This window comes from Mirounga angustirostris, unplaced genomic scaffold, assembly GCF_029215605.1.
Source record: "Mirounga angustirostris isolate CCGP_5_RB_7025 unplaced genomic scaffold, mMirAng1.0.hap1 SCAF_11, whole genome shotgun sequence".
Taxonomy (NCBI): domain Eukaryota; kingdom Metazoa; phylum Chordata; class Mammalia; order Carnivora; family Phocidae; genus Mirounga; species Mirounga angustirostris.
This window is the reverse complement of record NW_026991719.1, coordinates 69,895,460-69,912,625: the sequence shown is the minus strand read 5'-3', so window position 1 is coordinate 69,912,625 and position 17,166 is coordinate 69,895,460. Positions and strand designations below refer to the sequence as shown.

The 17,166-nt window shown below is 36.3% G+C and overlaps 1 protein-coding gene across 5 annotated transcripts in view; it reads right to left on the bottom strand.

Annotated features, from left to right (window-relative positions):
* Positions 1 to 17,166, bottom strand: part of APOOL (apolipoprotein O like) — a 138,444-nt gene that overhangs the window by 37,013 nt on the left and 84,265 nt on the right. For 4 of the 5 annotated variants that reach the window (XM_045879949.3, XM_064574299.1, XM_064574298.1 and 1 more), the window contains 3 exons: positions 15,322 to 15,441; positions 12,610 to 12,664; positions 10,610 to 10,708 (listed from right to left, as the gene is read on the bottom strand). In XM_045879949.3, coding sequence (XP_045735905.1) covers positions 10,610 to 10,708; positions 12,610 to 12,664; positions 15,322 to 15,441 — 274 coding nt within the window. The remainder of the gene's footprint in view (positions 1 to 10,609; positions 10,709 to 12,609; positions 12,665 to 15,321; positions 15,442 to 17,166) is intronic. The other variant, XM_064574297.1, reaches the window with a different exon arrangement.

Here is a 17,166-nt window from a genome sequence, read left to right as displayed (position 1 = left end):
CTCAAGAATGCCATTATTAGAAAGTCCTGCTTGCAAGGTTTGCTCTTGGTTGACATCTGGGGACTTCTCTGGTAAACAGTCCCATACAATGATAGAAAACATTCTCTGAATGATAAGAGTGAAGCATTGTGCTTAAACTGTTGAAATAATATGGTTTATGCTGAGCAACTACTTTCCTTCTAGTCTGGAATTCTGGACATGCTAGAGAGAGTGTGTTTATGTGATCAGCTGCTAGTAATAACCTTGACTGCTCAGTGTCTAATGAGCTTCCTTGGCTGACAGCATCTTACATGTATTATCATAATTCATTAGTGGAGGAATTAAGTACATCTTATATGACTCCACTGGAAGAAGATCCTTAGAAGCTTGTACCTGGTTTCTTACAAAATTTGCCCCATTTGCCTTTTCCCTTTTCCTATTTTACTTTGCAATCTTTCACAGTAATAAGGCCTATGACTATAGGTTGAGTCTTCTAAGTCGTCCTACTTAACCATCAAACGTGCGGGGAGTCTTGGGGACCCTCTACAAAAGTGGTAGAGTGAGAAGGAATGACAAAGTTCGTAGAGATACAGGGTAAAAAGAGAGGAAAAAGAAATCAAGCATATCAAGCCTCATGTGCTGAATGAGAGTAATGAGTTGTCTACTTTTGCAAATTCCATTCTGAGGTGGCTGATGTCGGTTCTAGCAACCTTGGTCAGGATGAGATGATGAGAGAGTAAAATATTTTTCTGATACCAGCATCTCTATCTCAAATCCTTAATATAGCCCCAGAATATGAATGGTCATCAGAAAGCAGAGAAAACAAGTTTGAGTGGTTAGCATACATTTTAACATTAACATAAAATTCCCAAGGTCTTTTTTTTTTGATACCTAGAGACTCTGAAAATGTTTATATATTTTTTTCTTTTATTTAAAGATTTTATTTATTTATTTGAGAGAGAGAGAGCATGAACAGTGGGGAGGGGCAGCGGGAGAGGGAGCAGCAGACTCCCCGCTGAGTAGGGAGCCCAACACAAGGCTCAATCCCAGGATCCCAGGATCATGATGTAAGCCAAAGGCAGATGCTTAACCAACTGAGCCACCCAGGCACCCTTGAAAATCTTTTTTAAAAAGGAGTAAAGGAAGATGGTGGTAGAGTAGGAAGACACTAGGCTTGCCTTATCCCACGAACACAAATAGATAACTATTAAATAATCCTAAATACCCCAGAAATTGACCTGAAGACTGGCAGAGCAACCGCCACAATTAAAGGGAAAGAAAAGGCCATATCAAAGAAGGTAGGAAATGTGGGGATGTGGTTTAGGGGAGAAATAGATCCTAGCTGCTGCAGAGGAGAGGGAGCCATGTCTAGAGAAGGGTGAGACAGAAAGGAACACACAGGGAAATGGACAAGAAGGCTTCTCCAAAGCCAATGGCTTGGAGAATGAGAGGGACTGAATTTTGTGAGTTCTATCAACCAGTAGGGCTTAACACCTGGAGATTTAAAGATCAGAGGCTTGGCTGGGATAGTCTGGAGGATACTGTCCAGCTCCTAGAGAGAAGGCAGGTAAACAACCCAGGGGGCAGAAAGTGTGGAAACAGTGATCTGAAGAGGGCCTGGGGCACAAAGTGGGGAGATTATTTGCACTTCTCAGAGTGCATCCCTGAGAGGCAACATTCAGATAGATACCACTCCAGGAACAAAGGAGCTGGCCAGCACCATTTTCATCCCCTGCCTTTCGGCGTAAGTACACAGCTACTGGCAGGAAGTAGTGCAGCACCAACACTACTTGCCTAACTTATATACACCAAGCCCTACCCCCTGCACGCTGGTGAAGCTGTCCTTTCCAGACATGCTTGCCTCAGTCCCACCATGGTGGGACCCTCCCCCAGAAGACCAGCAGAAACCCCCTACCCACACCACATCTACCAACCAGTGAGTTCTACAGGGCCTCAGTTCTGGTGGAGGTGGTGACAGGTCTCATTTCACAAGCATACCAGAGCACACCTAATTTAAACTTGCCATATTCAGGCCAGGGACCAAACCTCTAAGAGCAGCCAAAGAGCCACTGCACACGACTGGCCTAAAGGACAGAGCAGCCAAAACACAAGAGCAGAGTACATGCAGCACATACTGGAGATACACCCTAAAGGGCCAGGCCATGGGAACTACATGGCCTATTCCTCATAAGGCCATTACTCTCAGGAGTAGGAGAATGGCTGGCTTTTTTTTTTTTAATTTATTTATTTATTTGAGAGAACAAATGTGAGAGGGGGAAGGGGCAGAGGGAGAGGGAGAGAGAGAATACTCTCCCCACTGAGCACGGAGCTGAGATCATGACCTGAGCTGAAATCAAGAGTCAGACATTTAAGTAACTGAGCCATCCAGGTACCCCATGGTCAGCTTTTTGAACATAGAGAAAAAAAAGCAGAGACTTAGACAAAATGCAAAGATGGAAGAAATGATCCCAAATGCAAGAACAAAATAAGTCCATGGCAGAGATCTAAGCAAAAACAGATATAAGTAACAGCCTTGATGTAGAATTTATAGCAACAATCATAAGGATATTCACTGGGCTTGAGAAAATAATAGAAAATACAGGTAAGAAATTATCACAGAGATAAAAGAGTTAACAAAGAATTGATCAGAGATGAAAAGTGCAATAGATGAGACTGGAAACAAGCTTGATGCAATGAACAGGCTGGAAGAAGTAGAGGAATGAATTAGTGACCTCAAAGACAAAGTAATGAAAATTAATGAAGCGGAACAAAAGAGAAAGAATAGACTAGAGGTACTCAGTGACTCCATCAAATGTAATAACATTCGTATTATAAGTCCCAGAAAATGGAGGAAAATGGAGAGAAAGTTTATTTGAAGAAATAATAGCCGAAAACATCCCAAATCTGGGAAAGGAAACAGACAACCAGAACCAGGAAGCACAGAGAATTCCCATCAAAATCAATAGAAGCAGGCCTACACCAAGACATATTGTAATTAAAACTGCAAAATATAGTGATAAAGAAGATAATCTTGAAAGCAGCAAGAGAAAAGAAGTCCTTAACTTACAAGGGAAAACCCATAAGGCTGGTTCAAGATTTCTCAATGGAAACTTTGCAAGCCAGAAGAGAGTGGCATAACATATTCAAAGTGCTAAATGGGAAAAACGTGAAACCAAGAATACTCTATCCAGCAAGGCTATCACTCAGAATAGAAGAAGAGATAAAGACTTTCCAAGACAAAAACTAAAAGAGTTCCTGACCATTAAACCAGCTCTGCAAGAAATATTAAAGGGGACTCTGAGTGGAAAGGAGACCAAACGAGACAAAAACAAGAAAGGATCAGAAAAAATCTCCATAAACAAAGACAAAACAAGTAATAAAATGGCAGTAAAGACGTATCTATGTAATTGCTTTGAATGTAAATGGAATAAATGCTATAATCCAAACACATAGGGTGTCAGAATGGATTTAAAAAGAAGACCCATCTATATGCTGCCTACAACGACTCATTTTAAACCTAAAGACACCTGCAGATTGAAAATGAGCAGATGGAGAAACATTTATCATGCAAATGGATACCAAAAGAAAACCAGAGTAGCAATATTAGACTTCAAAACAAAGACTGTAAGAAGGTCACTATATAATAATAAAGGGAACAATCTAAAAAGAAGATGAAACAATCTTAAATAATTATGCACCCAACATGGGAGCACCCAAATATATAAAACAGTAACAAACATAGAAGAACTAATTGACAATAACACAATAATATTAGGGGATTTTAACACCCCATTTACATCAATGGACAAAGCCCATCTAAACATATAAACAAAAAGGATACAATGGCTTTGAATGACACACTGGACCAGGTGGACTTAACAGATATATTCAGATCATTCCATCCTAAAACAGCATAATATACATTCTTTTCAAGTGCACATGGAACATTTTCCACAATACATCACATACTGTGTTACAAAATGGGCCTCAAAAATATTGAACGATTGAACTCATCCCATGCACCTCTTCTGACCACTGTGAAACTAGAAGGCAACCAAAAGAAAAAATTTGGAATGACCACAAATACGTAGAAGTTAAACAATATGCTGCAAAACAATGAATGAGCCAATGGGGAAATTAACAAAGAAATTTAAAAATATAACAGAAACAATGAAAATGAAAACCAATGGTCCCAAACCTTGGTATACAGTGAAAGCAGTCCTAAGAGGGAAGGATATAGGAATACAGGCCTACCTAAAGAAGCAAGAAAAATCTCAGATAAAAAACCTAACCTTACACAAAGGAGGAGCTACAAAAAGAACAACACCTAAAATGAGCAGAAGCAAGGAAATAATAAAGATTAGAGAAAAAATAAATGATACTTAAACTAAAAAAAACAAAAAAACAAAAAAACAATAGAACAGATCAAGGAAACCAGGAACTAGTTCTTTGGAAAAATTAGTAAAACTGATAAACCTCTAACCAGACTTATGAAAAAGAAAAAGGGAAGAACCCAAATGAATAAAATCATAAATGAGAAAGGAGAAATAACAACCAATGCCACAGAAATACAAAACACTGTAAGAAAATATTATGAAAATCTTTATGCCAACGAATTGGACTACATGGAAGAAATGGATAAACGTGTAGAAACATATAAACTACCAAAACGGAAACAGGAAGAAACAGAAAACTTGAACAAACCAATAACCTGTAAAGAAATTGAATCAGTAATCAAAAAACTCTCAGCAAACAAGTTGAGGGCCAGATGACTTCATGGGCAAATTCTACCAAACACTTAAAGAAGAGTTAATACCTATTCTCAAACTACTCCAAAAAATAGAAAAGGAAGGAAAACCTAAAAATTCATTCTATGAGGCCAGCATTACCTTGATATCAAAACCAGATAAAGACCCCAGTAAAAAGAGAATTACAGGCCAATATCCCTCATGAACATAGATGCAAAAATTCTCAATAAAATGTTAGCAAACCAAATCCAAAAATATATTAAAGAAATCAGTCACTGCAATCAAGTGGGATTTATTCCTGGGTTGGAAGGGTGGACTGATATTTACAAATCAAACAACAGGATACACCGCATCAATAAATGTTAATAAAAGAAAGGATAAGAACCTTTCAAAACATGCAGAAAAAACATTTGACAAAATAGCACCTCCATTCATGACAAAAACCCTCAACAAAGTAGGGTTTGAGGGAATATACCTCAACATAATAAAGGCCACATATAAAAAAAACCATAGCTAATAGCATCCTAAATGGCAATAACTTTGAGCTTTGCCTCTATGGTCAGGAATAAGACAGTGACATCAACTCTCACCACTGTTTTTAAACATAGTACAGGAAGTCTTAGCCACACCAATCAGACAGCAAAAAGAAATAGAAGGCATCCAAATCGGCAAGAAGTAAAACTTACACTATTTGCAGATGACATGGTAATATATATATATAGAAAACCTGAAAGCCTCCACCAAAAAACTGCTAGAACTGATAGACAAATTTAGTAAAGTCGCAGGTACAAAATCAATATACAAAAATATGTGCATCTGCACCAATAACACAGCAGAAAGAGAAATTAAGGAATAAATCCTATTTACAACTGCTCCAAAGACAGTAAGATAACTAGGAATATTTTTTCATGTATCTGAAGGCCACTTGTATGTTCTGTTTGGAGAAATGCCTGTTCATAGGGCGCCTGGGTGGCTCAATTGGTTAAGCGACTGCCTTCGGCTCAGGTCATGATCCCGGAGTCCTGGGATCGAGTCCCACATTGGGCTCCCGGCTCGGCAGAGAGCCTGCTTCTCCCTCTGACCCTATCCCCTCTCATGCTGTTTCTCTCTCTCTCTCAAGTAAATAAATAAATAAAATCTTTAAAAAAAAAAAAAAAAAGAAATGCCTGTTCATGTCTTCTGCCCATTTTTCCTTGAATTATTCTTTCGGTGTTGAGTTTGATGAACTCTTTATAGATTATGGATACTAGCCCTCTAACTGATAAGACATTTGCAAATATCTTCTCCCATTCTGTGAGTTGTCTTTTGGTTTTGTCAACTGTTTCCTTTGCTGTGCAAAAGCTTTTTATCTTAATGAAGTAACAACAGTTCATTTTTGCCTTTGTTTCCCTTGCCTTTGGAGATGTGTCCAGCAAGAAGTTGCTGCGGCCAAGGTCAAAGAGGTTGTGCCGGTGTTCTCCTCAAGGATTTTGATGGATTCCCGTCTCACATTTAAGTCTTTCGTTCATTTTGAGTTTATTTTTGTGTATGGTGTAAGAAAATGGTCCAGTTTCATTCTTCTAAATGTGGCTGTCCAATTTTCCCAACACATTTATTGAAGAGACTATTCTTTTTCCACTGGATATTCTTTCCTGTTTTGTCAAAGATTAGTTTGCCATAGAGTTGAGGGTCCATTTCTGGGTTCTCTATTCTGTCCCATTGATCTATGTGTCTGTTTTTGTGCCAGTACCATACTGTCTTGATGATTACAGCTTTGTAATAGAGCTTGAAGTCTGGAAATCTGATGCCACCAGCTTTAGTTTTCTTTTTCAACATTCCTGTGGCTATTTGGGGTCATTTCTGGTTCCATACAAATTTTACGATTATTTGTTCCAGCTCTGTGAAAAAAAGTTGATAGTATTTTGATAGGGATTGCATTGAATGTATTGACTGCTTGAGGTAACATATACATTTTAACAGTATTTGCTCTTCCAATCCATGAGAATGGAACATTTTTCCATTTCTTTGTGTCTTCCTCAATTTCTTTCATGAGTGTTCTATAGGTTTTTGAGTACAGATCCTTTGCCTCTTTGGTTAGGTTTATTCCTAGGTATCATATAGTTTTTGGTGCAATTATAAATGGGATCGACTCCTTAATTTCTCTTTCTTCTGTCTCACTGTTAGTGTATAGAAATGCAACTGATTTCTGTGCATTGATTTTATATTCTGCCACTTTGCTGAATTCCTGTATGAGTTCTAGCAATTTTGGGTTAGGGTCTTTTGGGTTTTCCACATAGTGTATCCTGTCATCATGAAAAAATGCTCAATATGACTCGGCATTGGGGAAATACAAATCAAAACCACAATAAGATACCACTGCACACCAGTCGGAATGGCTAAAATGAACAACTCAGGAAACAACAGATATGGTGAGGGTGTGGAGAAAGGGGAACCCTCTTACACTGTTGGTGGGAATGCAAGCTGGTGCAGCCACTCTGGAAAACACTATGGAGGTTCCTCAAAAAGTTGAAAATAGAGCTACCCTATGACCTAGCAATTGCACTACTAGTTATCTACCACAAAGATACAAATGTAGTGATCCGAAGGGGCACCTACACCCCAATGTTCATAGCAGCAATGTCCACAACAGCCAAACTATGGAAAGACCCCAGATGTCCATCAACAGATGAATGGATAAAGAAGAGGTAGTATATATATACAATGGAGTACTACTCAGTCATCAAAAAAGAAATGAAATCTTGCCATTTGCAATGACGTGGATGGAACTAGAGGGTATTATGCTAAACTAAATAAGTCAATCAGAGAAAGACAATTATCATATGATCTCACTGGTATGTGGAATTTAAGAAACAAAACAGAGGACCATAGGGGAAGGAAGGGAAAAATAAAACAAGACGAAATCAGAGAGGGAGACAAACCGTAAGAGACTCTTAATCATAGGAAATAAACTGAAGGTTGCTGGAGGAGGGTAGGGGGATGGGGTAACTGGGTGATGGACATTAAGGAGGGCATGTGATAGAATGAGCACTGGGCATTATGTAAGACTGATGAATCACTGAACTCTACCTCTGAAACTAACAATACACTATATGTTAATTGAATTTAAATTAAAAAAATAAAAAAATAAGATATCTAAGAATAAATCTAATTAAAGAGGTGAAAGACCTTTACTCTGAAAACTATAAAACACTGACGGGAGAAATTAAAGATGAAAGAAGGAAATAGAAAGACATTCCATGCTCATGGACTGAAAGAACAAATATTGTTAAAATGTCCATACTACCCAAAGCAATCTACATATTTAATGCAATTCCTTTCAAAACGCCAACAGCATTTTTCACAGAGCTAGAACAAAACATCTTAAAATTTGCACGGAACCACAAAAGACCCTAAATATCCAAAGCAGTCAAAAAAAGCAAAGCAAAGCTGGAGGCCTCACAGTTCTGGACTTCAAGTTATAAAGCTGCAGTGATCAACACAGTACTGACACAAAATCAGACACACAGATCAATGGAAGTGAACAGAAATGAACCTACAACTATTTGGTCAATTAATATTCAATAAAGAAGGAACAAATATCCAGTAGAAAAAAAGACAGTGTTTTCAACAAATGGTGTTGGGAAAACTGGACAGCAACATGTAAGAGAATGAAACTGGACCACTTTCTTACACCATACACAAATATAAATTGTAAATGGACTAAAGACCTAATTGTGAGACAGGAAACCATGAAAATCCTAGAAGAGAATATAGGCAGTAACTTCTCTGACACTGGCCATAGAAACTTCTTTCTAGATATGTCTCCCCAGGCAAGGGAAACAATGGCAAAAATAAACTATTAGGACTTCATCAAAATAAAAAGCTTCTGCACAGTGAGGGAAACAATCAACGAAACTGAAAGGCAACCTATGGGATGGGAGAAGATATCTGCAAATGACATATCTGATAAAGGGTTATTATCCAAAATATATAAAGAACTTATAAAACTCAACACTCAGTAAACAAATAATCCAATTAAAAAGTGGGCAGAAGACATGAATAGATATTTTTCCATGAAGATATACAGATGGCCAACAGACACTTCAACAGATGCTCAACAGCACTCATCATTAGGGGAATACAAATCAAAACTACCACACCTTTCAGAATGGCTAAAATTAATAACATAAGAAACAACAGGTGTTAGTGAGGATGTGGAGAAAGAGGAACCCTCTTGCACTGTTGGTGGTAATGGAAACAGGTGCAGCCTTTTGGAAAGCAGTACAGAATTTCCTCAAATAGTTAAAAATAGAATTACCCTATGATCCAACAATTCTACTTCTGGGAATTTACCCAAGGAATACAAAAATAGTAATTCATAGGGATACATGCATCCCAATGTTATAGCAGCATTATCTACAGTAGCCAAATTATGGAAACAGTTCAAGTATTCATCAACTGATAATACATAAAGATGTGATATATATATATATATATATATATATATATATATATATATATATATGACTCAACCTTAAAAAAAATGAAATCTTGCCATTTGCAAGAACATGGATGGAACTAGAGAGTATTATGCTCAGTGAAGTAAGTTAGAGATAGACAAATACCACATGATTTTAATCATATGTGGAATTTAAGAATCAAAACAAATGAGCAAAGGGGAAAAAAGAGACAGAGTGTCAAATCAAGAAACAGCCTCTTAACTATAGAGAACAAACTGATGGTTACCAGAGGGGAGGCGAGTGGGGAGATGGATTAAATAGATGATGGGGATTAAGAACTGCATTTATTGTACTGAGCCTTGGGTGTTGTATGAAACTGTTGAGTCACTAAATTGTACACCTGAAACTAATATTATACTATATGTTAATTACCTGGAATTTAAATTTAAAAAATCTTTTAAAAAATAAAGTTATCTAAAAGATGATGAAATGATAAATTATAATTTTAATAATAGCTGTATATTTTTTTATTTTATTTTAAATATCATACAGAAAATTGATCTATAGTTCTATCAATTTTAATACATGTATAAAATCCTGTAACCACCAGTACAATCAGGATATGGAAGAGTTCTATCACCGTTAAAAAAAAAAAAAACTTATGTTACCTCCTTATATTCACACCTTCCCACTCTTAACTCCTGGGAACTACTGACCTGTTTTTTTTGTTGTTGTTGTTACTATAGTTTTGTCTTTTTGAGAGTGTTATATGACTAGAATCACAGAATATATAACTCTTTTAGACTGGCTTCATGTCAGATTCATCAAGATTGTTGCATGTGTCAATGGTTTACTCCTTTTACTCGTGAGTATAATTCCTTTGTTTGGATGTGCCAGTTTAATTTACTCCTGAAAGACATTTAGGTTGTTTTCAGCTTTTGGTAATTACAGAGTTACTATAAACATTTATGTACAGATTTTTCATTTTTCCAGGGTAAATATCCAGGAGTGCGATTACTTGGTCTCATGATAAGAGCATGTTTAACTTTATAACAGAAACTGTCAAATTGTTTTCTAGAATGGCTGTACCATTTTGTACTCCCACCAGCAGTGTATGAGAGTTTCAATTGCTCTCCATTCTTGACTATACTTGGTATGGTCAGTCTTTTTAATTTTAGATATTCTAATACGTGTGTAGTAATATGTCACTGTGATTTTCATTTGCATTTACCTAATAACTAATGATGTTAAACATCTTGAAATCACTCTATTTTTTAAAGCACAGTGTTTATAAAAGTAAACATGCTGTAATACAGAATCTAAAAATCTTCATAGTACCCTATCCTAACAATATTCAATAAAGGATATGAGGTTTTCCCATGATAGTAAAATTCAGAATATAATGGCATTGAAAGAAAAAAAATGTATTTTTTTAAACCCTACCTTTTCTTGCTGAAACCAAGCCTGCCAATCCTGAAACTGTAATCACTCCAAGTTTTGGAAGAAAATCTCGAGGTGGATTCTTCAGATAGATATACGCATCTTTTAAGAAATAAGTTAAAAATTAATATAAATGACTTACTAAAATTAGGCATTCTATATATGATGCAGAAATGCTAAAGAGATTTGCTAAGATAGAAGATGGCTTAAATACTCCTCAAAAAAAGCTACAAAAATAATGATTTGAGCAGCGAATGAAAAAGCTAGTTAAAATAGTTACTTGCTACAAAATTAAAATCTTCCTTCCATAGCTGATTTAATAATTGTTTTCTTAATACAGGCAATTACTCTTTAATGAAATATGATGCTAGAGTTCACACCTTAGCTTGGATTACTATAAAATAAATGCTTGACTGTGTATGTATTTATCTCTCTAATAGAAATGCTTCTGGACTTACCTGTTCAAACTCTGATAGGATCCAGTAGGAATAGAAATACTTTATTAAGGAACTTTGAATAATTGACAAGGGATACATGTAGTTTCTAGGCCCTGCTTGCCATCACTCCCCCATACCCAGAGCAGCCATTGCTCTTGGTTAAAACCAATGATCAGGAGGAGAAGTGAGCCTAGACCAAAAGTAGATGACGAACGGGCACAAGTCTAGATTTCTTGGCTTTTTATGTATTTAAATTATTTCTGTTTCCAGACAATCCCCCAAAAAAGACTCTTCTATCACTGTTAATTATTTAATAGCAATCACTTATTTAATCATATTCCTCAAGATTGATGAGGAATACAATTTGGAATTAATTCCTACAAACCTAAGTAATGATAATACATTTACAGGTCATCAACATCATGGAGACATTTAAAATTTTAGCTGAGGGGCGCCTGGGTGACTCAGTCGGTTAAGCGTCTGCCTTCAGCTCAGGTCATGATCCTGGAGTCCCGGGATCGAGTCCCATATTGGGCTCCCCGCTCAGCGGGGAGTCTGCTTCTCCCTCTGACCCTCCCCCCTCTCATGCTCTCTCTCTCTCATTTCTCTCTCTCTCTCAAATAAATAAAAAAAAATCTTTAAAAATAAAAATTAAAAAAATAAAATTTTAGCTGATCTTTCTGTCTCCCATACACATTTATTTTAACAACTGGCATAGCCCAAGAATATTAGGAAGATATTTCTACTGTCAAATACCATTATCAAAATAAAGAATCAAATACAATTGCTTTCCAACATTAGCTCAAATATTCTAGAGTAACTGATTGGTATTAGTGTTTCCTAGCAATAGATAGCAAAATTCTACAGATTTTAACAGCAAATAGCATCTATTTAAACTAATTGATAACAATGTAGACATGTTTCTAATTTATGCTTTGAGTATATAATATGGGCTTTGCAGCTAAAACAGACCTCAGTTTGAGTCCAGGCACTGCCACTTACTAGTTTTGTGACCTTGGCAACCTACTTTACCTTTCTAAACCTCAGTTTCTTTATCTGTAAAAAGGGAATAATTATAGGGGTACCTGGTTGGCTCAGTCAGTTGGGTGTCTGACTCTTGGTTTCCGCTTGGGTCATGATCTCAGGGTTGTGAGATTGAGCCCCGTGTCAGGCTCTGTGCTCAGCACGAAGTCTGCTGTCCCTCTCCCTCTGCCTCTCCCCTGCTTCTGCTCACACTCAAACTCGCACTCTCTCTCTCTCAAATAAATAAATAAAATCTTGAAGAAAAGGGGACTAATTATAATACCAACACTCATAGAATTGGTATAGAAATTAGATAAATTGTGTAAAATGCTTACCATAGTGCCTTAGCATACAGTAATTGCTTAATAAATGATAGGTGCTATTACTTTGGTATTGTTATCATAAAGTGCTATACAGAGTATCTTCTCAGTTGGTAAAACATGATAATGAATAACTTACCACCTTTATTTTTTCTCATATTTAAACCTTGCAAGTTAAAAAGACAATAGAACATTTCTAATTATGGATGGTTCACTCACCCACCTTTTCCAAATTGTACTGTATCCATTATTCCATTTTTCACAAACACACAAACACCCTAAGCAAAAAGAAAAAAAAAGGACATCTGCATTTTGAAGATTTTGATAATTAAATCAAATATTCCACATTAATCAATATTAAAATATTGACTTAGCATTGCACTCAAATCTAAATCTAACTTTCCTATTTATTCACATGAGAACTTTTTCATTCTGTTTAACATGGATAATACTTGTTTACTATCTTCCTCATATAAACAAGTAATGCCTATAAGTAGTCAGAGCATCTCACAGATAATTTATTGCAGAAATACAAAGATTTATCATCTTATTTTATAAAGGCTAAAAAAATGAATGGAATTTAAATAAATCATGGATAGAGGTATTATTTCAGCTTAGAAGCAACATCTGATTAATAAATATGTGGTAGCAACACCGTAATGATTTGTGAAGAAAATAGTAACAACAAACCTAAAGAAAGTACTTCATCCTCTCCTTTTTCTTAGTGTGCATTAGAATGGCAAAAAACCCTAAATAAGACATTTATCTCAGGACAGAAATCATCCTACACACACTAGTGTTTATATTATTTTTACATAGGAATATAAATTCTCTACAAATCAAGATTATATTAACCCATTGAAGTGATTAAAGTTTTAAATCAAATTTGCTCTTTTACCTATTTCTAACTAATTTATTTTAATGCAAGAAATATGGTTACATTCATTTACTGAGTGATAGGTACCATTTCGATTACATCAGAAGAAAAATGAAGGCAGAGAATGATTTACCCATAGTCATGCTGTACTCTATTGAAGAAACCAGAAAACATAACTGAAATATATGGTCTCTATCTCTGAACTAGCTGCTATGAAATCATGGTATAAAAACGAAAACGATTTTTAAAGCAAAGAACATAGAAGTAGTTATATTACACAGTAAAGAAATAAGTCATTACTATTGTGATATCTCGGTATTAGTAACCTTGTTTCAGATATTTTCATGATGATCAGAGATGTAGAGGTTCATCCCTTCATCATGGTTTCAAGCTGTACAAACCGGCACAGACCTTAACTGTCACTGAGTTACTTCTCTTTAAAGACTCTCTTGAGAAAACCTCACCTTTGAAGTTATAATACCTATTGATTGGTTGATTGAAAATCATGTAGCTGTTGAGGAAGAAAACCAGCCACTTCTTTTGGGAAGTTTTCCTTAGCTTGTTTAGGAATTCACTTTTACCACTGTGGCTCACTGCTACCTAAATTTGAAAACACTAAGGAGAGGAGGAGAAACTGAATTTGCCCTGCAAGATTCTAAGTTTAATGCAGAATACAATTTGACTCAGAAGTAATTTTTAAAGAATAGATTATGTTTTTAGGGGAAAATCAGAAAAAGTTATTTACATTGGAGATGAAATGCATTCAAAGTGTCCTTCTTCAACCTATTCACCTTTCTTTTAGTCTTAAATAGGGTGATAGTAATAGCAATTTAAGGATCTTTCCGGAACAATTTACCTCACGAAAACAAATTTGAGAACACTATGGAAAATTAGGTCTAAGAAGGCTTAAGTATGAATCACCCGGCTGTTGGTATATAGCAATAGAGGCATGATTCAAACCCTAATTAGTTAATATATTTTCCTCTGAGATCAAACTATTAAGAGTGTATAATACAACTAATACTATTAGAGTTGTTTGACAGACACAAATTTTAAAAAATTACACCATGTATTCATCAGATGTTTTAAATATCATCTGGAATGACCAGAATTTACATTTAGTGTTTCATAAAATCATTAGAATCTTTTTTGAAAAAAGAATGGATTAGAAACAAAAAAGAACAAGGGTTTACAATTGGATAGGTTATATCTGAGAAAAAGTTGTGTGGTTATTAGGTCAGAATGATGAAACTGACATTAGAGATGTTGATGCTAACACACCTATGTTGATGTGAGGATAATGAAATATCAATATTTTATCAGCTTACTCCATCACTCTGCTGCTAGATAATGCTGACTTAAAGCTAAGTATTAAAGTCAGATGAATTTTATTTTTCCCAATAGCTGACTATATTCAGAATGGTCTTATGAACTAAACCCAACTAGTTAACATTTTGCTTAGCCAAGTAAGGAACAATTGAGAAATAATTTCAGAACTTCTTGTAAGTAGCCAAACAACTATACATGAAAAATAACATAAATGCTTGCTGAACTATCATAATCTATGTAGTAGTGGTACAGTAGGTTAAATATTATTAAATATGGCCACAATTCTTTGCTGCTACTCATATTGAGAGGTGGCATCTAATTTCACTCCCTTTAAAATTGGGTTGGCCTTTGTGACTTAACAATAGAATGCTGTAGAAGTAACTTTCTTGGACATCTGATGATAAATAAGCAGCTTAGTAAATTCTGCCAAGGGCCTCTTGTAAGAGCCTCGAACTGCCTGTGTAAGTTATCTGACTATGCTGAGATCACCATGCCTGATAGGTCACATGTAGGTGCTTTAGTCAACATTCCTAGCTAAGCCTAGCCTTCTAGCTATCTGTGACAAGGTACTAAAGATGAGAATGAAACTGTCTTAGGGCCTCTAGATCAACCCATTCACCTGATGAATGTCACTGAGTAACCTCTGTCATTACCAAATGCAACAGAAGAATCACCTGTCTGAACAAATCAGAAACCTCCAATATTAAACCAGTATTAGAACTTACTTACCTTGCACCAGCCAATATAATGACCAGTTGTAGTGCGGATGGATGCAAAGCCCATTTGTAAACGACCAGGCTGTTCTTCAACATATTTAGACTGCAGAGGTGGTGCAGTATATATGGGGAGCTAGAGGCAAAAAAGGTTCATGTTAAAAATATGAAACAGCTGGAATTCCTTTTTCAGTAAAACAGAAGAGAAGTCATCAACCTTCCTGCTAAAAGCAACTAAAAATGCTGATAAAATATTTTTAAAAAACATCTTAAATGGGAGAAATGATCCAGAAAGCTGTTTATAAAGACTGTTCAGAAGCCTAGATTAAAAATCAACAGAAATGCAGAGATAAACAATAAAGTCAGCTTTTACCTTGTAATCATTTGCTTTAAAATAGGATGGTTCAAGAGTCTGGAATCAGGAAACAAAACGTGGAAAAAGCTTATGGTGGGCAACCTTAGTGGGGACCCTATTAGTTGGTATCTCAAAGTTTTACATCCTCAACTTAAGAGTGAACTAGAAATAAACAGTTCACTCCAAAGAACTGTAAGGAAAATTGACTGTCTCAAAGATTGGGCATCAAGTAGAGAGGAAAGAAATATTTCCTAAGATTTGGCAAACACAAGCGAGAGCTCATAACCTGCAGAATAAAACTAACTGGATAATCTGAGAAATCTCAAACAAGAATACATTTAAAGTACTCCCAAGCTAGTAGCCTCCACATATACTTGGCAGAAACAAAATAAATATCTCCCCTCTGGAGGAAGCTACCAAGATGTCAAGGAATTACAACAGATAAAGTTCCAAGAAATATGAACCCATAATTAAAAAAAAAAAAGAAAACACAAAGAAGGAAAAGAAAGTTAGAAAACACAAGGAATGTATCTGGACAAGACATAGCAGAAACAACAAACAGACTCTGATCCACAAAGAATGTATATGTTATAATATATAATATCAAATAAATTTATTTTTGTTTTTAAAGAAATAAACGAAGGACCTATGGGTTAAGAGGAAGAGACTACAAAAATTACCAAACTAATGAAAACAGAGAACTTCTGGAACTGGAAATTAAAAACGTAAATAAAGATCTCAATTGGGAGGCTGGGAAGATGGCCACGTAGAAGGACCCTAAGTTTGCCTGGTCCCACAGATACAACTAAATAACACTGATGTAAGTGTAAAATAACCCCCAAAATGATGCAAACACTGGCAGAACAAATTCCATGAGTAAGGTAGAGAAGAGACCACCACAAAAAGGGTAGGATGGGCAGAGACATGGTGGGGAGCTAAAAGGGCCCTGGGCATCCAGTCAAGAGGGAGCCTAGGGGATAGAGAAGGGCAAGAAAAAAAAAAAAAAGACTATCACAGTGGGGAGCTTGCATGGGGAAAACAAAGCCCCCAAACATTTGGTTTTGAAAGCAAGAGGGGTCAAATTTTGTGAGTTCTTAAAACCAGAGGGACTTAAAGCTTGGAATGTTAAAAATCAGTCTTGGCTCTTGGAGACCCCTGAGAGCATTAGGAAGCTGAGTCCTACCCTTAAAGAGACAGCATTAGAAGCAGCCTGCTGAGATCGAGTGTAGCAGCATCAGTGTGGAAAACGCCTGGTGCATACAGGAAGGAGAGTTCTTTACTCATCTCAGAACACATCCCATATACGCAGGGATCCCAGAGAGGCCCTTCCAGGAATAAAGGAGCTGGCAGGTGACATTTCCCTCCCCTGCCTCTTAGCATAAATGCAAGGCCGCCTGAAGGAACAAGTGCAACGCTGACACTCACTACTTTCTTACACCAAGCCCTCTGCCCTGTGATTTGGCAGTCATGTTTGCCTCAGTCCCAGAACTTCAGGTCCCCTCCCCC